Raw genomic sequence first — 24,314 nt, forward strand, 5'->3', positions numbered from 1 at the left:
TGCCACTACAATGAGCTATTCTGTGCTGCTACACTGTTTGCTGTGTACTCAGAGTTCAAGCTGGAGATGGATCCCTCCTGGTTTTTTTTTCACATTTAAGAATACAATTCTATGTGGCACTTCTGTGCATTAGTTGAAAACTTTGTAAATGTGTAACTTAAAGCTGGAGTGTGGGACTTTTACGTATAAATGTTATGTTAAGTGTTAAGTTCAAGCCGTCACCAAACGAGCTCACACGAGGCTGACTGAGCCCATCGGTGCCAGCTTAATCTCTATGTTTCACAGCATACTGGAGATTTAAGTCTGGTGTCTGTGGCGACATTCCCACACAGACTCTTCGGCAGTGATGTATTTTACGTCGACCAGCAATGATTGGGTTGCCAGAGCTAAAAGGGTGGTAACCATAGCAACAGAGTAGGCTACAGCAATTAGAAATATGGCAGAAAAATCCAAGAGGCATCCAAGGAAAGTTTCTGATGCTCTACGTATTTTTAAAAAATGGTATTAGTCATAAGCAGGCGTAGACAGTGTTCGTGTCAATGTCGTCACTGCCAGCAGGCGGAGACAAAACGTCCACACAACAGGTTTCGGTGTTCACTTAGCATTACTTGTTATGTCCACAGCTTCAGTAGCATACTCCAAACCTCAGTTACTCTTAAATCGGATCTACATTCAGGCAAAATAAAAACAATCCACACAGGTAGGTAAGTTATTGTAAAATTATATTAACAAGCAATCTTTCCTCAATTTGAAATAAAAAAATATCAGCAAACAAAAGGCAACATAGGACAGATGTGTATAATGCGTAATGTTCACAGAAAAAAAAAAAGAAATTCTCATCACATTTACAAGACTGCCGCTAAGTTTATAATGATGCCTACTAGAATTGGTTTAGAAAGCTTTGACTAACTCTGAATAACTGGGGCAATATATGTAGTCAAAGATTGTATCAAAATATAAAAAAATGTGTGAGCGGGCAGGAGGGGGGCAGGGCCAAGGGGACGACCAATGATACAGGAGGGAAGTATGAACAACCAATAGGCATGGGAGATTAAAATGGGTAGTTCATTCATAGCCATTTCTTCAACCAAATTGGAAATAACACAGAAGGCTACGACGATGAAGAGCACAGAGTGTTAAGCACAGACAGGTAAAGAGATATACACCACATCTTAAAGCAGGTGTCCACATAGAGAAGAGCAGCACTAGGTAGTATGTTGTACACAGATTCTCAGCATTCATGCACTCGCTTCTTATGCCGAAGTCTGGCTTCCCTTGACAGAACGCAACAGCAATCTAGCGGTTTGAAATTAAACGGCAAAGAGTGCAGAATTGCATCGCTGTCAACAATCAGAGACTGAAACTGATCGAATGCGATCAATTGGACATTTTAAGAACCATCTGAGCACTTGCATACTGTGAAAGGTCGTCACAGTAACAGCTGTTCTTTCAAGTCTGTCCCCTTACAAACCTCTTTAAATAGAAGGGTGGGCATTTGGGAAGAAGAGTACGTTAGTCATAAAAGGTGGCCACAGAGTGAAAGGCAAATTCTGAGTCCTATGTCAACTGACGTTTGTGACACAGTATGCATGGCGATAAGTAAAATGACAAGACAAAGACTTTCCAAGCTCACAATGCATATACACACTCTCCAGTGTTTTAAGTGACAAAAGCAGAGACATTTCCTGCACATCTTGCACCACAAAGCAATAATTAAAAAGTACAAGAGGTAAACTTCGACCATTTTTTTTTCTCTTCGCTCTAGGGTTGAGGGGACTGAGAAGGTTACGGGGGCTCTGCAAAGAACATAAAACGTGTCATGTATGCATTTCAGTAGCTGGTTTTGTCACACTTGGGGTTGTGATAAATGGAGAAATTGTCCTTCATTTGGAGCAAGGAGCAGTAGTCGCCAGCCATTTCGATTTTTCTCCGATCAGCATTCTGGCGTTAGTGTGGAACCAAAATGGCGCCTGTCCCTGATTCGGTGCTGATGTGTTTGGCCGTGTCCTATAGTGAGTTCAGATCCTTGGAATGATGGCAAATAATGTCGGGTGGGGTGGAGGGGTGGCTGGGTGGGTAGGGGGTCACACGCTCATCGTCATGGTTGGAGAGTACTAAGGAGGCAGAGAAAAGAGAGGATTAAAACACACCCTTTTCCCTACCAGGTTCTCCTTGTCAAACGCCCTGCTAGCTCTCCACACTGCAACTGTATCTAGTGATGTTAATTCGCTGTGACTGTGGGGTCAATGACGCTCTACCTCTGGCTTCGTCACCGTACTGTTACAGTCGCCAACAGTCCAGCAATGTTAGCTGAGGAGAGGAACTGGCAAGGAGGCAGACTTACATTCTCGCTCTGAAAGGAGTGGAGGAAGTTCCCACTCAGCTCCCCGTCATCCCTCGGGGTCCCAGGAGGATTGCTAATGCCACTTAAATTGTTTGGGGAATTCTGAAAACAAAGAGTGTGCAATGTGTGTGTGTGTTTGTTTGTTTTTTAAATGTATGGCAATTCACATTATTTAAGATTAAGTTCTAAATGCAAAGACTCTGTGCATGGTTACGATATTTACCTTGTTCATTCCATCCATGTCACCCGAGCCTGAGAAAGAGACGAGGTAAAAAACAATGAAACAGTGTTTGTGTTCTATGACCCGCAGAAAGACATTTTTTCATGCAGTGACTCTACTTGAAATAAAATGTATTGTCCCCTACTGAAGTACCCAAAATGACAACAAAAACCCGAACATTTCTGTGTTAGTAAGTGCGTTGCAGTGGGTGGTGTTACCTAGTGACCCGTTCATGTGGTGTGGTTCCATCCCAGCCATGGCTCCCAGGGGTCCGTCAGAGCCGGGGCCCATAGGGAACTGGAGGGGGAAACAAGACAGCACAGGCTCACCAACCACATCTCCACAGCCCCGGTGGCATCCATCTGGAAGTCCTCAGTTACCAAGGACTACTTGGTTCAAAGTAAAAGTGACTAAAAATAACCAGGAACTCAGTTACTATACAGTTAATTTGCTACTGTGAACTTCAGTCCTTCTTTCAACTGAAAAAAATCCTCGTTCTGATCATTTCTGCGACTGAAACAGTGTGACTGAAACATTAACCTACAGTATCAAATAACATACAAACTGATCCTGTAGTGCACAAGTGCATTTGTTTTGCTTCTATAAAAATAACTCTTCTGTACATTCTTGGATGGATTGTGCAACTCAGGAATAGTGCAAATGTGCTTTAGCAAGGCCAAGATACCAGCGTTGAGTAAAACTGTAGTATGCAGGAGCTCACATTGACGTGTTTATTGATCCGTCTAAAAGCTACTATATCTTACATACTATACAATAACCTTGGGAAAAGATACGATACTACATCATATAATGTAGGCAATTTGGTTGTATGGGACATTATTACATAGAATTTCAATTCAAACGATTTGCCAAGCAACACAGATGCAAAGGCCCGAGGAGGGAAACCCTCACTATCCCACAAGCTGCAAGCAGCCATTAGACAATGGAGTGTGTGGAGATAGTAGAGAGGTCAGGTGTTTAGTTAATGGTACGTGCTTTTCATTACGACCAGTGAAGCTCACAACACACAGTATACCTCAGCCACTTAATTGTTGTCCTCTGTCAACCACTCTTTTACTAAGTGACCCCCATTACATTTACAAGGATAGCACTGATGTTTAGGTGTGCTGTTAAAACAGATTGCTTGACACAAGACAACACTGATATGGGCTTAGTTCAAAAGGGATGTTACGAAGTTAGTGAAATACAACAAATAATTCTAAGGAAAGTGCTCTGGTTTAAGATTTAAGCAAGCTGTACTAATTGTGCTTCTCCTTAAGGGATAACTTTAGTATTATATGTTTACATATTTGGTCTGACTGGTAGGTACAACAGGTTTTGGTCCAGTAGATTGTGTCAGCCAGCAGCTGCAAACAGGTAAGCATGCCCACTAAAGGGCCTTCTTAATACCACTGACAGGTTATGACAACATTATGGAAAGGATCCCTACAGGGTAAGACCTGTTAGCTCCTTTCCATTTAACCAGAAACAGCCATTATATCGCTGCCTTCAAAACACCCAGACTCCACTGACAAAAACTGTAATTTTACCTCACAGAACACAGTTCTGCTTTTGATCTACCACTATCTTCATGGGTTAGCTTGTGTTATTGTGTGTTACACAAGTATTGTGTCGGATCCGCAGAATGGAGAAAACATTGAAAAGGAACGTACATTATTTCGGTTTCCGGGTCCAGTGTTGATCATGGTGTATAAATTGTCACCAGAGTTGTTTGAGTCTGGAAAAGATGCAGTCATACATATAATTGGTACTGGAAAGTGCATGAAAAGAGTAATATGTAACAGCTTACGTCAGAGTATTACTAACCTGCAGGGCTGGGCATGATGGGAGTTCCTGGAGGTCCCCCACCTCCAGAAGCGCCCTATAGAGAGCGAGTCAAAAAAAAAATTAGCATATTGCAAATTAACATGTAACAGCGACCGTTAGATATTTTATTTTCCTGAGCTATCCAGAATGTGTTCTCACCCCGTATGCACCAGGAGAGGGTGATGAGTAAGGCATCTGAAACCAAAAACACAAACATTAAAGACCAGAAATGGGTGAGTGCAAACCATTTTGATACCTCAAAATGTCATCACTCATCATTTGATCATCTTAATATCATTATGGCTGTCTGTCGAACTGTCTGTGGAAACCGTGACACATAACACCACAATTACATCCCAGGCTAGAACTTTAGAGCACATTAGACCTCAGCAGCTCTGAGAGGAGATCTGGCTGCAATCTGAACCAGCATTTTTCTGGGTGTATGTGTGTGTTTGTACGTGTATTAGTGTGTATTAGTACTCACAGAGTTGGCGTTGTTGGGATTGGGCCATGGCCGACCGGTACCTGGGCCCCTAGATGGTAAGAGCAATGGAAAATGTAGTTAGATAATGTATTATGGTTGAAAGACTTGTAAGGGAATATATTTGCAAGTGACAATAAGGCTCACATGTTCACTCCTGGCATACCGGGACCCATGGTGTTGTGTGGAGGCCTCATTCCACCACCGAAGCTCTGAGAAGACAACCAAAAATCATAAAAAGTGTTGGTTGGAGTACGGTAATAAGAGAAACATGCAAACCACAAATTTAGCAATTAGGACCTTTGGTTTGAATTTGGCTGGTACAGATTTACACCAGCACCAGTCTAGTCAGGACCAATGACTACTGGGTCATCAAGGCAGTGGTGACATTATTCAATATGACTAGAACAGCCTACCTGAGGACCGGGCCCCATGGGGCCCATGCCTCGAGGGCCACTCATTCTCTGCATTGGCCCCAAATTAGGATGGCCTGGAGGGAAAAAGGAAATGTAGATGAAGAGAGAAGCCAGGAGATCATTTTCTCTGCTGCAGGTGCAGCATGTAGTTGAAGTGAATACAATTCTGACTCGCACCTTGTGGTCGTGTAGGGTCCATGTTGGGCAGCATGGGATGAGGACCCGGTCCTCCGCCTGGTGGCTACCAGGGATAAAACACAAAGACCCAATGAAACTGCGGTTTTGAATATGTGTCATGTATTCTACGACCAGTGTGTCTGTGTGTGTGTGTGAGCTCTACCTGGCTGCCCATCCTAATGGGGGGACCTCTTGGACCTCCAGCAAAGCGAGGTGACATGAAGGACTACAAAAGACATGACACTGCTCCATGAGATTTCAGTTTGTTTTTTTTTAAATGAGATAAATCTCTCAAAGTATGAAACTACTCTAATTTCTCAATAGCATGTTTGTATGAATACCGACAGCAGCATAAAGCATTAAGCTTAAACTGAGAATGCCAAAGCGTGAAGCATCAGCACTGAGAACCAGCGTTCCCAAATGACCGCAGATAGCAAAAACGGAGAAAAAGAGAGAAAGAGAGAGAGGGAGTGTTACCTGACTGTGAGGTCCCATCATACTGTTAGGGGGAGGAGGCTGAGGGTGAGGAGAGCCCTGGGGACCAGGAGGACCCTGTGGCGTCGCACAAAATAAAAAAGGCAAGGAGGAAGATAAGGGAGGGAGAGAGGAGAGGATGAGACCAGGAGAGAAAGAGGGAGCGAGAAACAGAAGTGACAAAAGAGGGGCAGAGAGAGAAGCAGGGTTACTGCAGGGCAGAGGACAGTTGGAGTGCAAGAACCAAAGTGTGGTGCAAAAAAAATGTAAAATGTATAAAAACAAGATCGTTTTAATGTAGCGAACACAGTAAAAGGGGGAGACTGAGCAGAGAAAAGAGCAAGCAAATGACTTAGCCTTGAATGAGAGAAAAGAGACAGAGATGGAGAGGATGTGTGCTCTTTTGCCTGTCAGTCAAGAGATTAAGAAGCCTGCTGCATGCAGCATGTTATCAGTGCTAATTTCCCTGAATTAACAGCATCAATTAAGCTCTATGTAATTAGCTGTATAACAACACTAAACACCAGCACTGTGTCACTAATGTTGCTGATCTGACAGAGTGAGGGGTCTAATTGAGCCTCCTCCAGTGGATTCTGGTATGGAAAGTATGACTCTGTGTGTGTGCGTGCGTTCATGTATCAATGTCAAAATGTCTTTCCTGATATTAACATGATCACATAATGAGTCACGCCTTTGTGGCCTCTAGTACATAATAAGCTACTAGATTTAAAGTGAATAGTTTGGTCTAGTGGAGACAGAGCAAAACTGCAATTTTATGTCACCTCTTAGAGGCAGTTCCACACAGTTGCCTGCCAAGAGTTTATCCTCATGAGATATTGATTTACAGTAGGTGCTGCACCTTTCGATTTCTCCATTAGGGAAAATGGCCAGGCCACGCCTGCCTGTTTACAGCACTGGAGGGGCCGAGGCAGACAGAACGTCTATGACGTTTACTACAAGTTCACTGAGCAGGGTGGAGCAAAACAACAGACAAAGGCAGCATCGACACAAATGTGGAGACCTACAGCTTTAAAACGAAACCGTGACAGCATTTATAAAGCCGGGGCCTGCAGCTAGGAAAATGATCAGTCCATTGATTAATTTGAAAGACCACAAAAAGATTATTTTGATAAATTGTTATGAGGGGATTTATCAAGTCAAAATAGTAAACGTGTTGATTTAAGAGTATCCCCAACAGTAACAGACAGGTGATTGGCTGACCTGGAAAAAGCCAGGTGGCATGGGTCCTCCTGGCATGCCCTCACCGGGGGGCATCCCTCCCATCACAGGACTAGGGGCTGCTGCTGCACTCTGAGAAAAAAAAAAAAAAAAGGACACAAAACAGCAACATTACAACCTCTCAGTACACACACAAAACTTTAACGTGCACATCAGATGTTGTTGATGGAAATCTATTTCAGCCATTCATGACTGAGCTTCTCGGCAGAGCTGCCCACAGCAGAAGCACATCTGTGGAATCAAATATTCTCTAAACCAGTCTTGGCTGTCGATGTAAATGGGTTAATGTGCTTTACGTGACCAGGCATCATGACCCTTGTCCTGACTTGTGAATTATAATGAATGTAATTGCCATTTAAACATCATTTCACCCACCCTTGACTCATCTAAAAAGGAGATGGAGGCCTTTGGTAGACCCTCATCATTTGTGGGTCTCCTGTATGAAAGGGGTGTTTTAATAGCGGTCCTTATCGAGGCTTCTGAGCCCTGCTGATCCAGAAGCCAGTGGATCAGATAAGTATCAGTGGGATTCACTGAGTCAGTGGCTCCAAAGTGCTGCTACACAGCAGGAGCTTGCTGGGCCTATTTCCTGCTCAAACCGCAGCCCTAATTCACTAATGTGCCATTTGCTTCGGTCACACGCTCCTAATTGACTGAGTTTTTCTTCCCTGTAGCTGAAGCAATCTGAGATGGGCTAATGTCTTCAGAGCTGTGGGGTTTAACTTCCAAAGGAGGGCTGCAGAGCAAGAGAACCATCTTCAGTCCCCTTTCTTAATGCATGGCTCACTCGCATTATAATGTAGATGTACGCAAACAAGCAATGGTTACTACAAGGGTGGATGTACCAGAGCCCACACTCACAAACATGCCTAGTCTCTCTACAGCTCTACAGACATCACTGGTCAATAGCCAACACACTCCCTTGTATCGACTGCACTCCCCTAATTATATCTGCTCAGGCTGCCACTACAGGGCCAATGTGAAATGCCTCAGCAGGGAGAGAAGTGAGGCCACGGGGAAAAGTCACGTCTCATCTGGCCCCACCACCACTGAGACACACACTGAGACACAGACAGCCCGTAAATCCTTATTCTTTACAAGGTGGCATCATAGGATGGAGCAGAAAAATCAAAGAGATGCAAGGGAGGGAGAAATCCTCAAACATTGCTAACATTTAAATTTCCATTTCAAAAAGCTTCACTACAAGTACTACTACTATGCAAGAAAGGAAATTTACGGGAGATCTCTGTGGAGATCTCCCGTAAATTTGCACAAGAATGAGGTCAATTCATGTGTAAATGTATTTGAACTAATATTCAAAGTTAACTTAGATTCACTGTTTTGAAATACAAATGTCAAACAACACGTATAATTCTAAACCTGCAATGACTTATTCAAATAAAACATTATATATTAAACTTCTCAGTATCACCCATTCTCAGACTCCACCTGAACATTCGTGCGGACAATCACGAAGCCTTAAAGACACCATAAGGCCCTCATATCATCACATCATATTAAACGAATTGTAAACTGATTTCTGCTGGGGTTTTTTTTTCCCTTAACCTACAACACAGGTGAGCATTTCCACCAAATTACAAAAATATTAATCTTCCACCTTCTTAACATAAGTCCTCAATGAATACGCATCATTTTGGCATCATTAAATCTGTGGAAGACCAGCACTGCATGGAGGAAATATAACCACATCATCCATATACACAAAAGAATACCGGTTTTGCAAGAACTGAACTGTCCAGACAAGTCATCCATACGCAAGTTAAACCAGAGTGACTTGGAAGGAGACATCCACCAATTACTCCATATACCTTGCATGGCCTGATGCCAACACACACAAATTCTTGGTAGATATTTAGATAGTTCCTCCGACACTGACTTGATAAATACAGTTTTCATGTTTGCATGCTTTTAAGTCAAATTAAGTAAAAATTGTGAAGATAACCAATTGTTACCTTCCCATAAGGGCTTAATAAAACGCTTTGGGGAGGATTCTAACTAAAGCTATAGGCTCATTGTTAACACTGTTAATTTACTGTTTTATTCTGCTTTGACGAGTCAGAGTGAATACCATGGAGGGGAAGCCAGGTCATGGTATTGTTGCAAAAAGAGGAACATGTTTTTGATGAGCATATTTAGTATTGAGCTCAGTTCTTTCTGCCTTATTAACACTAACTTTCTTGGAGCGTCAGATGTGTCACCAGACCTCTCCTTTTCTGCACTCAGTAAACATCATAAACAGCACACAAAAAAAAATACAATAAAAAACAGCTTTGCACCCCGTCACCAAGATGATTTCATCAGGCACATGCACCTTTAGCAATTTACAGTAAAAGGGTTGTACCAGTTATTTATAGTTGTGACCTCTTTTCAGAATTCATGTTAAGTTTTTTCCCCCAACTTCCTGGCAACAAAACCTGCCCTTTTAATGAAGCAAAGAAAAATAATTTACATGCAGCATTTACATGTTTTAAAGCTAAAATGGGGGTCTAGTGTCTAACCTTTACAGCTCATTTAATCCAGCCAGGCTTAATATGCTTTGTTTATACATTTCTAAAAGTGTTTTTATGCCACCATATACTGTTTAAGAGTCACAGGCAAAGCACTGATCCTAAATTCACATATTTACATAAGGTAGCATAAGTACGGAGTTACATGCTGATCAATTTGGCTGAGATATTTGATAATTAAATATTCACTAGGGGCAGAAGAGTTAAACATTTATATTACAGTAGCCCTCTTGTAACTCCATATAACCGAAAAGCGCAAGTATCACATGGCCAGCCACAGAAGAGTCAATTTATTTATTTTTTTTAAGCAAAGATCAGTAGTAAACTCTTAAACTCTATGAGAGTGTGTGTTTTATTTTAACCTAAAGAAAACATTCCTGATGCAGCTGGAGGAAGAAGTTACTCTGGCATTGAGAGAGTGATAAGGGTGATATATGCTTATACAACCACATTGTCTGGGCCCTTCACAGTCAAACAGTTTGTTTTGTTCCTCTGTCCTTAAAAGTAGCTCATTCCTTGAATGAGGTCGGCAAAGAAATAACTAAGTAAAACAGAGCTGGAGGTAAGGTATTGACCACAAAGTCATAAAACTGTGTCAACAACACAAACAGCTCCGGAGAAGTCAGAAACTGTTTGCCAGACTGAAAAGCAACGTGCATGGCGGGTTCCCAGGCATGTTGTGTTAGATCTTTATCATGTCCCACTAAAGCCCACAGCTGTGCCTGCTGGACTGTCCCAAACAGCCTGATGCTGCTTTGGGTCTGAACGAGCCACGTCTCTCCTCAGACACTCTGGTACAGGAAAGGGGCAGATGTCTCTGCCGTGCCCCGGGCTATGAGGCTCTTGTCTGGGACCTTCCTTACAACTCCCCAGGGGGCCTCCTTTAAGACAGACTTACCCCCCCAGCACACATACACACACATACACGTCCCCACACGCACCATGATTCAGCATGTACATGTGTGTACTTAAGAGCGCACGAGCAATCCCAGCCAAACAAATTTTCCCCGAATTCTTGAATCACTGAAGGCGGTAACAAAAGGTCAGAGAGGCTGCGGATGTGCTTGTGCTCCCTTAACAAAAACAAAGAGCGAGGCAGAGAGGGGAACACATGGGGGGAGAGAAAGAAGGAAAAAGAGAGGAGGGTGAGGATGACCAAGAGGTTGACTGAGGTAACTGTAAAAAAAAAAAAAAAAAAAAAAAAAAAGCAATGGTATATACAGAGAGAGTCACAAACACACAAACAGAAAGAAGAATAAATGTAATATTTAAAAGGGGGATGAAGAAGATGTGATGTGGGGTTGGGCTGCAGCACAGACCACCCAACTGCCGGCTCAAGGCCCAGCGTGCTCTTAACAGCCTCACTTCTTCCACTCGAACCAGCGTTCAAAAGAAACCAGCCCCTATGTTTAGCTTGTAAATGTTTAACCATCAATCAACACCATAAAACCCACTCTGGATCCTGACTGGATGCTCTCTAGTTACTACGAGCAGGTCCCTTCCTCTTCTCATCTCGCTCCTCTCTCCCTCCCCAACCCCCTCCCCTCTTTATTCCCTCAGCTCCTCTGTGGTGGTGGATGCTGGGCATATGCCACAGTGCCACTCCCCTTTCCTTTTTCCAATCTGCCCCTCAGCTCCGTGACAGCCATCAATCAGCCGCTGACGCCATGGCGACGGAGCCCCTCGGGAAGCGTTCATCAGGCCCAGTGTGAATACGCCTGGGCTTTACGAGCGCTGCTGGCTAATAGAGCAGCGTCTCACCTCCCCCACACCTAGACAAAGGCTAGGGTCCAAGGACTACTACTGTCCACACACACTTGCCTGACCCCCAACATCCACAAATGAACACACGGAGAACCAACATCAGTTTGAAGGGCAACCACAAGATGTCGGGGAGAGCCAACCGCACGGAAACTCTCAGAGCTCCCCACTACAGCGGCACACTGCCCTGACTGACGTTTCACCGTTCCCTCATTTGCTTAATGTTTTCCATGCTATGAAAATGGTCTGAGTCAAACCAAGGGCTGCGCTCTAACAGCTTATTTTGTGTTGTCTAATTTTTCAAAACTGGCCTGAGAACGTCTCCTAAATTCCATACAAAGGAATCTGTGAGATGGTTTTAGAAAAATGACTTCAATCATTCTTACACCAGAATTTTAAGAATACAATGATGAACATTATTTCTCCAAACGCAATGAAGAATTCTGAGATCTGTGACACTTTCATACAACCACACTTACATATATCGTACATATCGTAGCTAAACGGGCAACCAAGGGAAATCAAAAGATTCTGAAATCAAGTACTCCAAAGTAGGCTGAGTGAATAAAGGCAGGTTACAAACAAAATGCACTCCTCCTTTGTCTGCATGAGTAACAATAATAAGGAATGTGGTTATTGAAAGGCCAGAGCCACGCTGTAGCCTCTCTCCTGGCTCCCAGGTCACCTGCCAGATCAGGAGGCCGGTTACCCTGACAACCTTATCTGCCAAGAACAGGACCAACATCTCCGTTTTAACCCCTTCCTGTCTCATACATCAGCAACCTACCAACGAACTGCTGCGAATCAGCCTGTCTAAGAGGACCTCTTAACCTCTGGTGTCGTTCCTGACACAGCAAAACCTGAGTCGTATCATTATTTTTATTTACAATCAGCGACACGATGCTTGTCTAATCTTTCCAGACACGGGCCAGAGAAACAAAAGGATGGGAAGCAGCAGAAGCCACTGACAAGCAGTTCACACTTTCTTTGATCCTCGTGAGGCTCTTTTTGATGTTCTTTCTGAATGCTGACTCAAAGCAGGAAACAATGCAGCCCTAAAATGGCATAACTATCAAGATGCAAAACACCCTTCATGCAAATATGGACCTGCTATCATAAGAGGGGCAGCGCGCTGCTGAACGATGCACTTGTCCCAAGCGACATTTCATTCATTTTTGGATCTGAGACTGCATTTACAGTTCTTCAGCTTCAACCCAGTTAGGGTTGTGCGATTGAAGGCAATATTTTTCAGCATGCACTTGAGCTACCACACATCAGGTCATCTGGAGGTCTTTGTCAACAATCAAGCTGTGTGCATAAAGCCTCAGAAGTTATACAGAACACACAGCAGGTTCTTTTTTTGTCTTCACAACTGAGCGGGGAGCTCGAGCGCGGCGTGGATACAGGGAGAGCAGTCGACAGGTCTTACTCAGGACGTGCTGACATCAGCATCATTTTCCCAGAAGCCTGTAAAGCTCATTGTTGGGAGCATCATTCGACCCACCAAGATGACCAGCCGTAAATTCAAGAGAGGAAAAGAATTAACACATTCTCCAAATTTGTATTAGCTAGTTAAACCCATCTATGAATGTGCAGCGGGAAATACTAAATTAATAGCATATCTAAGACAATGTGCAAAACAGAAGTCAGACAGACATAATTTTAGGGGGAATTATGATCCTTCTTCAAGCTAAAAGAGGAATCACAATAACCTGAAGTATGGCAGCTGTATCACTCTTGAAGGGGAATGTGGGAGATTTTGTCAGGACTTGAGTGTTGACAAACAGAGATTATGAGGACTTTGCTCACACAGCTCAAGCCAAAAAAAAAAAAAAACCTGACTTATTGCACAACCCTGGTTGTAGGGTGCATTATTTACACCCCTTCTTAGCTGTGATAGCAAAGTTGTTGTCTTCTTTAGCAGAAGACAGTACAATTTGTGCAACAGTTCCCATGTATGCACTACTCACGTAATCATGGAAGGCTTTTGCTTCGCTGGAGTGGTCACATGTCTCTCTCCTCTCTGGTGCAGCACAATACAAGTCCCAGAATACACTGTGGACAAGACAGGTCATGAAGCAAACAAAACCACACAAACAACCCACGGACATGTTTGGATGGACGTGAGAACATTGTCTCTTACCACCACCAGGAATGTAGGAATCCAGGGGGTTCTCCGAGTGTTATGTTTTTCTCCCATCGGATCTAGAAAAGGGGGGATTTTTGATTTATTATCAATTCATCACTGGGTGCCAATTAAATACATTTTAAAAGAGCACATGCAAAAGATTTACATAAGAAATTAAGCATGCAAGTATAAAAAGGGCATTACAGCATGGTTGAACTTTTTCCCCAAATTCCACATACCTCTGATAAAAAGGTCTGTGCAGACTTCTGAGCTCCTATGTGTAACAAATACTCATAGACATACAGAGCCAACCTGTGTGGGAGGGAAAAAACAATCATTTTAGGTTTAATATAACAAACATGACCAACAAATGCGTGTTGGAAAGCAGGTTCAATCTTCTTCAATGGGCTCACTGAGTGACTAGGGTCGGGTACAGGCCCTCTGAACAATGGCTGCCAAATAGCCTATGCCAAAAAAATGAAATGGGGGACTGTGTAGGCAAACCTGGTATAGATTCACTGCAATGGTGAGGCTGAAAGAAAAGTGCTAAAGCAACAGTAAAATGTAACGTCGTGATGTGAAAGGTGAAAAAGCAGAGCAGCAGCAGGCTGTGCTTTAGCTAGGTACAGTATCCCGGTGGCACTGATGGGGCTGAGGGGAATAAAAACGGAGCCTTTCCAGGGCGCAACAGAGAAAACAATGTACTGTGTGGCACGGCGGTGTTATTGTTTTCTCCTGCCCGTGCTCTCGCCTGAACAGCCGCTAAAATATGAGCCTACCGCCGGCTAAAACACAACCAAACTGGCCCCTGAATCGGCGGGGAGAGGCAGCAGTAAGCCAAAGGCAGCAGAAACACGGCTCAGGGGAGGAATGGCGAGCAGACAAGGCGGTTCATTCAATTCGCTTCTCGGTAGGAGGAAATCGCCTCTTGCTAGCCTGTCCAGCGAACAACAGAGAGCAGGAGGGGAAAACTTACGAGGCGAAAAACACACGAGAATAAACGCTTATCGGCTTACTTTTCTCGTGCTTGGCCGTCCGACGGCACCGGGGTGCCTTTGCCTTTGGGGAACATTGTTTGGTGGTGGAGGTCGCCTGCCTTCTTTCTTTTTTCCTTATTTCATCTGTCAGATCATCGCGGCCGCGACCCTCTCGCACTCCAACCGCACTCCTGCTCAGCCCGAAGACTCAACCGAGCCTGGGCCGCCCGGAGGAGGCGGGGCCAGGCCTGACTGACGCTTCCGGCAGCCAATGGGAGAGCGCCATTCGTCTTAAGGTCTGCCCTCCGCTGCTCCCTCAGTTCGCTGCTCTGACGTCCACAGCTGCGATATCAATGAGGGTGATTTTATGGAGAAATTAATAGTTTCCTCTGTCATTGTTTGCTCGACTTGATTCTGACCTGTGCAGCGTATATGAGCTACTTTGGCATTTAACCATAATGTGATTTTTCCCCCTCCTAAAATATTATTTAATTTGACATCAACCACAGGAGAGACGCTATTATCTGCGTGATATTTCTTATATTAAAGAATCACGCAATAAGACTTGTATTATCTCCTAAATTTCGAGCCCTGTTTTTTCCCCAAATGTTTCACTGTATTTACTCTTGTGAATATTTCCACTCAGTATGTTTGACTTGTCTGATAACCTGGGGCTCCCTACCAAAAGGACCCTACATTTCTATATTTCATGGGCTTTTAACTGTAATAATTATCGGCAGCTTATAGGAAGAACAATTAGGCTTTGCCACATCCGAATTAAATAATGCTGATGATTTGGGATGAAATACAACTTGTTCTCTCTGGCAAACTTATGGGTCTTTATAATACACAGCAAATCAATAAAAAAAATAAAAAAAAAGTCTCAAGCACTTGGTATAAGACTGGATAAGTGGGTGAATCATTGCTGGTTCGCCTTATAAAGAAAACCTCAAGGGTTTACTTAACTTCTCAAAGATCACTGGAGTAAGGAAGCGATTAAAACCTCGCCTATAGATTTAAATGGGAAAAAAAAACACTTTTTATAATATCCACAGCATTTCTAGAATGTGTGTAGTTTCATTAGAAGTGTACAAACAAGATGATCCACACTGAAATATTCCTCCTGAATGATTATATATTGGATGTAAGCAGCCTCTGAATAGGGGTCCAGTTCCACCTTAAAAGAGTGGACGTAACAGTAATGACTACAGGGGATGGTCTCTCTCTCTCTCTCTCTCTCTCTCTCTCTCTCTCTCTCTCGCTGTGTGTGTGTGTGTGTGTGTCTCTCTCTCTCTCTCTCTCTTTGGTAAAGCCGTAGCATGAGTGTGCATGTGTGTGTTAAAAGTTGTTGTTGTTGAGGAATGGCTGAAGTGAAGAGAGCCGCAGTCCGGATCGCAGGCTGCAGTTTCTCAGCCGGCGCTCATGTGCTGTAGGAGTCGGCCATTGGCACTTTAAAGGATTATACCTCGACCTCATCTGCTGTAAGTTTAAAACTAGGTGAGCTATTTTTATTTTATTTGTTTTCAGCGTGAGAGTCGTTGGTGTGCTCACTCCCTGAACAGTAAACATAACAGATGTTACCATCACCTGATATTTTCCTCCTCTCCCTCCCCTTCTTCTTCTTCTTCGTCTGTTCTCCAAGTTCACGGTGAGTGCTGTGGGTTGTCTTCTTTTCTCTTGAAGCCAATGTAGAGGTCACTGCAGCCCCTGTCACAGACAGCAGGACAGACCGGTGACCACTGCACCCCACTGGAGCAGAAGTTATGAGCAAACACTTCAGTCCCAACCAATAGTTTCCATCAATATCTAATTTAGGCCCGTGCCTTAAAATAGTTTGTCTGAGCCTTAAAATAGTTTGAATGAGCTTTCAAATAGTTTCTGTCTCAGCCTTAAAACTACACTCAGAAGACAAGTCCCAGCCTGCAGGTAAAAAAAAAATAAAAATACTATGTAACATTGCACACACTATCAAATACCTAATTACATGAACAGGCACTTCAGGTTTTCTTGATCCTTCACTTAGGGGAGAAATGTTGAGCAATTCGTCAGACGCCACACTGAGTTGCAGATTATTTAAAGCGTCTTAGGTTGCAGCATTGGCCCAAAACCGACTGCATTTTTCAGATTCAGGAGTGGACAAAACATTTAAATTAGTAAGATGTGGGTGTAAACTGCTGTGCTGCAGATTCCTGGACCACTAAATGGATAGTTTATGTCAGACAGGAGTGACCCTGAATGAATCCCCAACAGGCCTGACTTCAATCAAGTCATCAAGAAAGTGTAGTTTCCTGGTATAGTTTTCAAGGCTTTGCGCTTGTTACAAGAAGCACCGTTAATGAGTTATCTTGATGGTTGATTTAAATCTGGAAGTGGTGTTTCTCACCAGCAGATTTTCTGAATTTGATGCTGAAAAGGCCTGTTTTACTCCCCAGTTTAACCCAAATTTTGACTGCATCAGAGCACAGTAATAATGTAGATGTGGCTATATTGAGTGATGCAGGATCCAATCATTTTCAAATGATCAGTCAGTTTTAAATTTTGGCAACTTGGTGACCATTTTGTTCACATTTGCACCCCAAGTTGTACATGTTATTTTCATACTTTGTGTTCACTACATGAATCCAAATGTCCTGATCCTGCTGTAACAAATGTACCTGTGTCTCCTGTCCGTGTAGTTGTGAGTCATGACGTCAGAGGGGAAACATGCGGACACTGTTCTGTTCATTCAGGAGAGCGAGGAATTGTACAGAAACCCCACTGAGGTGAAGATGAGTCAGATTGTGCTGCCATGTCACGCCAACCACTGCGGAGAGCTGAGCGTTGGACAGCTGCTGAAGTGGATGGACTCCACAGCCTGCTTGTCTGGTAGGAAACCATCAGAAAAACTCTCTGAGCATGCACAATGGTTTCCCAAGAATATCCCATCATGTCCACTGGAGTATTCCAGCAGGACACAGTGGACACACAGTACAAATTATATTCTGATGATTAAAAAGCTCTGCCAGAGGTTCCACAGCAAGATCTGAAACCCAGGTCTCCAAAGTGATGTAACATTTCTGTACAAAGCTTTTAGGGAGATAAAATAGTGTATTACTGTGTGTGTCTTATACATACACAATTGAAATGCTTCCCTTTGCCTGATTTGCAGATGCTTTGGTACTTTATGCTGCGCCACCTAAATATTCCTGTCATCTCTCCTCTCCCAGCTGAGAGACACGCAGGTTGTTCCTGCATCACTGCATCTGTGGACGACATCCATTTTGAACACACCATAGGGTAAGGTATTAACCTTAATGCTGCTTTGCCAAGGCGTATCAACAACTGAGCAACATTAACTGCGGGGGAGAAGAAAAAGGGTCACATGTAGTCAGACAAAACCTGCTGACTGGACACTGACGATCAGACTTGGCACTAACTGAACGTTATATCTCACAGCAGAATGGCTCAGACTGTGTTGATACTATAATCACTGCTCTGTGTTGATAGTGAAGAAAAGGGTCTGTGTCTGTGTACTGCAGGGTGGGGAAGGTAGTCAACATCATAGCAAAGGTCAACAGAGCCTTCACGTCCAGTATGGAGGTTGGTGGACATTGTTTTTGATCTCAGCATAGTAAACATAGAAGTCATTGCAGAATAAATGACGCGAGTGTGCTGACTGTGTTCATTTCAGGTGGGTATATTGGTGACTTGTGAGGACCTTTACACTGGCAAGCAGTGGAAAGTTTGCCATGCCTTCGCTACCTTTGTCGCCAGACGAACTGAAGCTGGGAAGGTAAGGGACAAGAGCCGAGACACGGACACGAAATGATTATACTAAAGCTGGTTCAACATCTCCTACGCGTGTGGGTGTGTGTTTTGTTTACACAGGTACAGCTGAAGCAGGTGATTCCTCGCACACAGACAGAGCAGATGGAGTACAGCCTGGCGGCAGAGCGGAGGCGGATGAGGCTCATCCATGCTGAGATCATTACAGATCTACTGAGCAGCAGCACAGCTCAGCTGGGTACAGGCTGTAGACACAAGGCTTTATAACACAGCCGGGCGTCTGTAGCATTTAAAATGTAATTGACTAGAGCTCCACACTGTTGCGCTCTCACCAGGAGAATGCCAGGAATATCAGGACGCTGTGCCAGCTGAGCGGACACGAGTGGAGAGTGTGGAGCTGGTGTTACCGCCACATGCCAACCACCAGGTCAGCACCTTTGGGGGCCAGATCATGGCCTGGATGGAGAATGTGGCTACAATTGCAGCAAGGTATGAACCTAATGTTTTCTGTTTTTCACAGTTTATTTTGAATAAGAGCTAAACGTATTGTAGAAATAGGCTTATTCACTTCCTTGTTGAGTTAGATTTTCTTAGCATGATGACTGAAAAAAGGGAGAAAGAGTAACAAATTCACCTGCACCAGCACTTCTAGGAGTGTAGAAGGTAGATAGAGGGGGACATTTACTGATGACAGGATTGGTGGTTTGATCCACACCTCGTCCTGTCCACGTGAAGAAATGTCTTTGGTCAAGACATTGAATTGAAAACTCCAGATTGCTTCTGATGGCTGACCAGCGCCCTGTGAGGTATCTCGCTGCTATCAGTATAGGATTGATTGAATTAGCAGCAAAAATCTTGAGGAGCACTTCAGATTAAAGTGCTATGTAAATGTAATCATTTACCGCTCTGAAGCTCACTAACACATTATATCTTGTTTGTTTGATGACGGCGAGTTGTGATTGTAATTGGGAGTTAAGGCACTATTTCTTGGCCGTGTCTTTGTGGGCCCCCCCCCCCCCCCCACACACACACACACACACACACATAAAACCAAGATTAAGAACCAAGACTAGTCTTTTTTTTTATCTTTAGTATTGGCGTGGATTAAACAAACAAGATAACACATGATCATTATTGAGCTGTTCAGATGCAGGTGTGTGAGTTTTGTTGCCTTTGGACTGAGCCAGGCTAGCTGTTTCTTCCTGTTTCCAGTCTTCATGCTAAGCTAAAATAACACCGGCAGTAGCTTCATATTTACCTGGCACATGTGGTATTGATATTCTCATAACTCGGGGCAAGAAAACGAATAAGCCTATTCCTAACAATTCCTCACACAGTAATTCCCAGAAGCTATTTGTAATGAGGCCAATGTTCAAAACAACAACGTATAACACAAACTATGCCTTCATCTTCATCTTCTTTTTTCTGATCTAGTCGCTTGTGCAACGCTCACCCAACCCTGAGGAGCATCGACATGTTCCATTTCCGTGGCCCGTCACATATTGGTGACCGACTGGTGCTCAAAGCTATTGTAAACAATGCCTTCAAGCACAGGTGATTCTACACATTCTGACAAATTCTTATTGCAGAAAAGGCAAAAAATGCTCACCTCATCCGATAAATGTTTGCATTGTTTCATTGTATCTCCATAACTGAAACATTTGCATGTCTGTGTGTGTGCGCCTATCTTTTGTGAACTTGCATACAAGCATGGAGGTGGGAGTTTGCGCTGAGGCCTACCAGGGTGGAGAACCTCTGCGCCATATAAATAGTGCTTTTATGACCTTTGAGGTGCTGGACAGTGACAGGAAACCAAGCACGCTGCCACGGATACGACCTGAGCCTGTGGTGAGTTTTCCAAGCGCCCTGTTGCTGCCTACAAAAACAATATTGCAACATATAGAGCCCAAAAAAGCTAATTTTCAGTGTCAAGTTCACAAAAAGAGCAGCCTTGTGTGAGGAGTTTAGCATCTATGTTTTACAGGATGGAAAAAGACGTTATCAAGAGGCTGTTGCCAGAAAGAAGATTCGCCTTGATAGGTTCGTATCTTTGCTCTTTGTACAGCCTGCTGGCTTATCAGAGGGCTGGTGTGGTTTATTACAGATAGCTATCTCCTCAAATGATACACAACACTGTAATCCTCTGCTCCATTTACAAAATCTTACTTTATTAGGAAAAACATATTTTGAGCCTAAAGTGGCCCATTTCAGGTACAGACTCAAGTGAATGTCATTAAAGAACAGTCTTGGTCCCAAATCTGCCACAAACTGCTGTAATACAAGTAGTAAACCAAACCGTATGTAAGATTATGATCACAAACCATTACAAAACCAACACATTTATTGGAAAGATACAAAAAAAACAGTACATGATGCAGTATAGAGCACTGGATGGAAACAGTGTCATCACTGCATAGTTTTTCCAGTGTTGTGCTACACAGTCCTTTGTTTACAATACTGTGCTGCAGCACATGACTTGGCAGAGCAGCATATCACAGCTGAGCAGACTTTGGTGCACAGTCTGTCAGGCATAATAACTTCATTGTTCAACTGCAAAACACCCAGCCTTAGGTATAATCTTCACGCCACTTTTTGATAACTAAATGTGTTGGATCGCTGCTAGAATGAAAAGGTTCACTTTGGCCAAGTTCTCACATCGTCCTTTTGTCCCTGAATGCAAATCATTGTGCCCTACATGTTTACAGGAAATATATTATCTCCTGCAAGCAAACTGAAGTGCCTCTCTCTGTGCCCTGGGATCCAAGTAACCAGGTATTGGAGTTTCTGGCAAACAGAGGCATGCATGTTTAGTAAGGCTTATTAGATATTGCCACTGTATTCAAGAGTTCAGGCAGCTCTTTGTTTTTCAGATGTACCTCAGCTACAATAATGTATCAGCACTGAAACTAATGGATACCAGAAACAACTGGGTATTAACTTCTGAGAAAAACAAGGTCAGTATTGTTGGTTTTATCATCCAGGATATAGCTTGTTAAATAGTTACAGCTGTTGTGATTCCACCATGCGCTCTCATCTCTATTATTTTTGACAAGCTGCACGGGTACAGTGGAAGTAAGTCCATATTGCCTTAATTAAATTGTGGAATGATGCTGAATGAATCAGAAAAAGTTGTCTGAAGCTGAACCTTTAACCCTTCTCCTGCCCACCTCTTCTTCATGGACGTGCTCCATTCTCAGGTCAGGCTGTACACACTGGAGGAAAACCACATGCTGTGTTTCAAGGTGGAGATGCACGTCAGCGTACCAGCGGAGCAGACGTTCCACCTACTGTCTGACCTGAGGAGGAGAAAGGAGTGGGACCGGCACTACCAGTCAGTAACGTTTAGCGTCATCTGGTGCACGGCAGCTTAAAGCAGAACTCTGATGTCGTTCTGTACTTTTCTCCTTGTCAACAAATCACATTAGAACAACAGAACCAACAATGTTTTAGTTTGTTTCTCAGTACTGGATTTCACTACTGTGCCACTGCGGACCTGTTTCTGCAATAGAAACAAAAATGTACAGTTTGATTTAAAAAAAAAAAAAAAAAGGTTCAGTAATTCCTACAACAGTTTGGTACTGTAGTTTTTAGCAAATGTTGATTAAACAGGAATTAACAGAGTGTTTCTTTGTGGACTATTTTCAGCCATGGATTAATATACATTTGGTGCTTTAGTGACTCTTAATATAGAGACGTGCCATCCAGTACAATGGTGTGTTTCATTGCTTATTCTTTTGGAGAAAGTGGAGGTCTGTGGCACAGAGAAAAATGTATAAATTGATTGTTAGTTTTGGCCCTTTCATTGGATCTGCTTACAACAGGAGAAATGTAAAATATCAACAACTTTATCCTTTAAATTCCTCAGCTGTTTTATATTATTACAGCAAACAACAAAACAAACAAGTGTAGAGTTAGATAGTTGCAGTGTTATTTCCGCATGACATTTAAACTATTTATATGTTGGAATCTATTGAAAGCTCACTCTGAAGCTGCAGCGGATATGTAGGCTGGATATTGCAACCCTAAGAAAATTAATTCAGTATGTTGTGGGATTACTTCTTACTCATTTGAACGTAAAGCTGATTTAATTCTACATTATGAATTTCTGTTTTAACTGTGTTTTATTGCATGCTTGTCGCATTGTGGCCACTGCAGGGAATGTGAGGTGATCAACAAAGCAGATGAAGAGGACACCCTTTATCGCATAGCTACACCGTCTGTCAGTAAGGGGGGCAAAGGCCAGGACTTTATCTTGTTGGCATCTAGGAGGAAGCCATGTGATGCCAGGTGTTGTAACATATTGCATAATAAACTCTTAGAAATGACCTTTCTCACATCAGTGCATATTTTCTTCATTTTGACTGTCATGTATATTTCTTGCTTTCCTATTATTATTTTATTTTATTTTACCTTACTGTGTAGTTTTATTCAGCCAGTTAGGTTTTTGCTTTAATGCCTCCCGCTTGCTCTTTCATGACACCTCACGACACCATCCTCTTTTGTCCCTCTCAGGGACCCATATCTGATCGCTCTGCGTTCTGTCACTTTGCCCACTCACCCTCCCACTGAGGACTACACCAGGGGAGAGGTGCTCTGTGCTGGCTTCACAATCTGGGAAGAGTCCAGCACTGGCACCAAGGTTGGCCAAATGAGAGGGTCATGCAGCTCAGCTCAGCACGCACGCTGCACATTTCTGCACCCTGACAAATCACAGCTACACAATCAAAGCAGAGGAATTGCGAGATAGAGTGGTTTACTGCACCACATTTGACCCGGTGCATTTTGTTTCAGATCACCTACTACAACCAGGCCACACCGGGCGTCCTCCCCTACATCTCCACGGACATTGCTGGCCTCTCCTCCAGCTTTTACAGCGCCTTTTCTGCCTGTAGCCGCTTCCTGGAGACCAACAAGGACAGCCTGGCTGCTCTGCCACCCTCTGCACTGTGACACAACGGGGCAGGTGCAAGAAGAGCGGTGGCATCAGCAGGTGGAATTAGGCTCATCTCTCTGTCTTCATTTCGGCTCTGTTGTGAGGGGAGCTGCCCTGTTGAAGAGGCCGTAGCTGAATGTACGTCTCCCACCCTGAGATTACAAACGTATGTGCAATAGATTTGCAGCTATTTTCCTAGTTTTTAAATCTCAGTTCTCATACTATGGCTTGATGTTCAAAAATGAAATACACTATGGACTTTTTAGAACAGCATATCAAGCTGTATTTTAAGCCTCTTAAGTTTTATCAGAGTCAGTATATTATGGATTATGGCTTTCTGTGCTAAACTAATGTATAGATGAATAAATCACATTTTGATACATAGGTTTAAGTGTTTAACACAAGTTCAGCAATCTGTTATCTTGAGATAGTCATGTTTTTATTGTTTTATTCTTCACAGAAACTAACACGATAAAACTATGGTTGAATCTGCCTCTTTTATTATACTTTTTTTCTACCTCCTAAATAAAGTTTTTAAACTATTTGATTAAGACTTAATATATAAGTAAGCCAAGATGTACATTTAGTGTGTAATGAAGCTGTTTTATTTTGAACACATGTTAAGTTTTACTCTTGCGCTGAATGTGTGATATGTTGACATTCAATGGGAGAGCGTCTCACATGACACGCTGTTTTCTCCATTTGAACTGAAACAATAAACACAATACACCAGTGGATTATGCTGTTGTGTTGGTGTTCACCTCCATCACCCTGCATTCCTGCCATTCCTTTTACCATTTTTTCCGATGAAAACAGACAGAAAAACACAGCTTGCAGTTGTATCCCACTGTAACTTGTGATTTTAGTGTTGTGATAGGTGCACAGGCCAGCAGAGGAGCACGATGAAGTCTCAGTGAAACAATAAGCCTCTGCTGGGCTGCCTCTGGCTCTGGCTCTGGCTCTGGCTCTGGCTTTAAAGGCGCTGGTGGCTCGCTTTCCAGGTATTGTGTTTGTTCCATGATCATCCTGTTATGCTCACACTGC

The 24,314-nt window shown here is 43.2% G+C and overlaps 2 protein-coding genes across 4 annotated transcripts; one reads left to right on the forward strand and one right to left on the reverse strand.

Annotated features, from left to right (window-relative positions):
• Positions 1-740: 740 nt before the first annotated feature.
• On the reverse strand, positions 741-14,759 carry ssbp3b (single stranded DNA binding protein 3b). 2 transcript variants are annotated; one of them, XM_070831656.1, is made up of 18 exons: positions 14,612-14,759; positions 13,835-13,907; positions 13,611-13,672; positions 13,438-13,522; positions 7,161-7,250; positions 5,943-6,017; positions 5,629-5,691; positions 5,466-5,529; positions 5,289-5,362; positions 5,020-5,084; positions 4,876-4,924; positions 4,551-4,586; positions 4,392-4,446; positions 4,238-4,302; positions 2,783-2,861; positions 2,568-2,596; positions 2,345-2,446; positions 741-2,114 (listed from the first exon to the last, which is right to left on the reverse strand). In XM_070831656.1, exons 1-18 carry the CDS (start codon positions 14,665-14,667, stop codon positions 2,085-2,087), a joined length of 1,152 nt encoding a protein of 383 aa, XP_070687757.1. In that variant the 5' UTR covers positions 14,668-14,759; the 3' UTR covers positions 741-2,084. The 2 variants fall into 2 exon arrangements, with proteins under 2 accessions (XP_070687757.1, XP_070687758.1); XM_070831657.1 differs by lacking the exon at positions 5,943-6,017.
• A 1,405-nt stretch (positions 14,760-16,164) lies between these two features.
• acot11b (acyl-CoA thioesterase 11b) lies at positions 16,165-24,007 on the forward strand. 2 transcript variants are annotated; one of them, XM_070831838.1, is made up of 16 exons: positions 16,173-16,220; positions 17,248-17,437; positions 17,779-17,848; positions 18,091-18,151; positions 18,243-18,344; positions 18,440-18,575; positions 18,673-18,826; positions 19,772-19,891; positions 20,047-20,185; positions 20,322-20,377; positions 21,043-21,109; positions 21,208-21,291; positions 21,535-21,668; positions 22,493-22,624; positions 22,850-22,976; positions 23,129-24,007. In XM_070831838.1, the coding sequence occupies exons 2-16, from the start codon at positions 17,257-17,259 to the stop codon at positions 23,285-23,287; spliced, it is 1,722 nt and encodes a 573-aa protein (XP_070687939.1). In that variant the 5' UTR covers positions 16,173-16,220; positions 17,248-17,256; the 3' UTR covers positions 23,288-24,007. The 2 variants fall into 2 exon arrangements, with proteins under 2 accessions (XP_070687940.1, XP_070687939.1); XM_070831839.1 differs by lacking the exon at positions 22,850-22,976 and having other exon boundaries at positions 16,165-16,220.
• The last annotated feature ends 307 nt before the right edge of the window (positions 24,008-24,314 follow it).

This window comes from Pempheris klunzingeri, chromosome 6 (genome assembly GCF_042242105.1).
Source record: "Pempheris klunzingeri isolate RE-2024b chromosome 6, fPemKlu1.hap1, whole genome shotgun sequence".
Classification (NCBI taxonomy): domain Eukaryota; kingdom Metazoa; phylum Chordata; class Actinopteri; order Acropomatiformes; family Pempheridae; genus Pempheris; species Pempheris klunzingeri.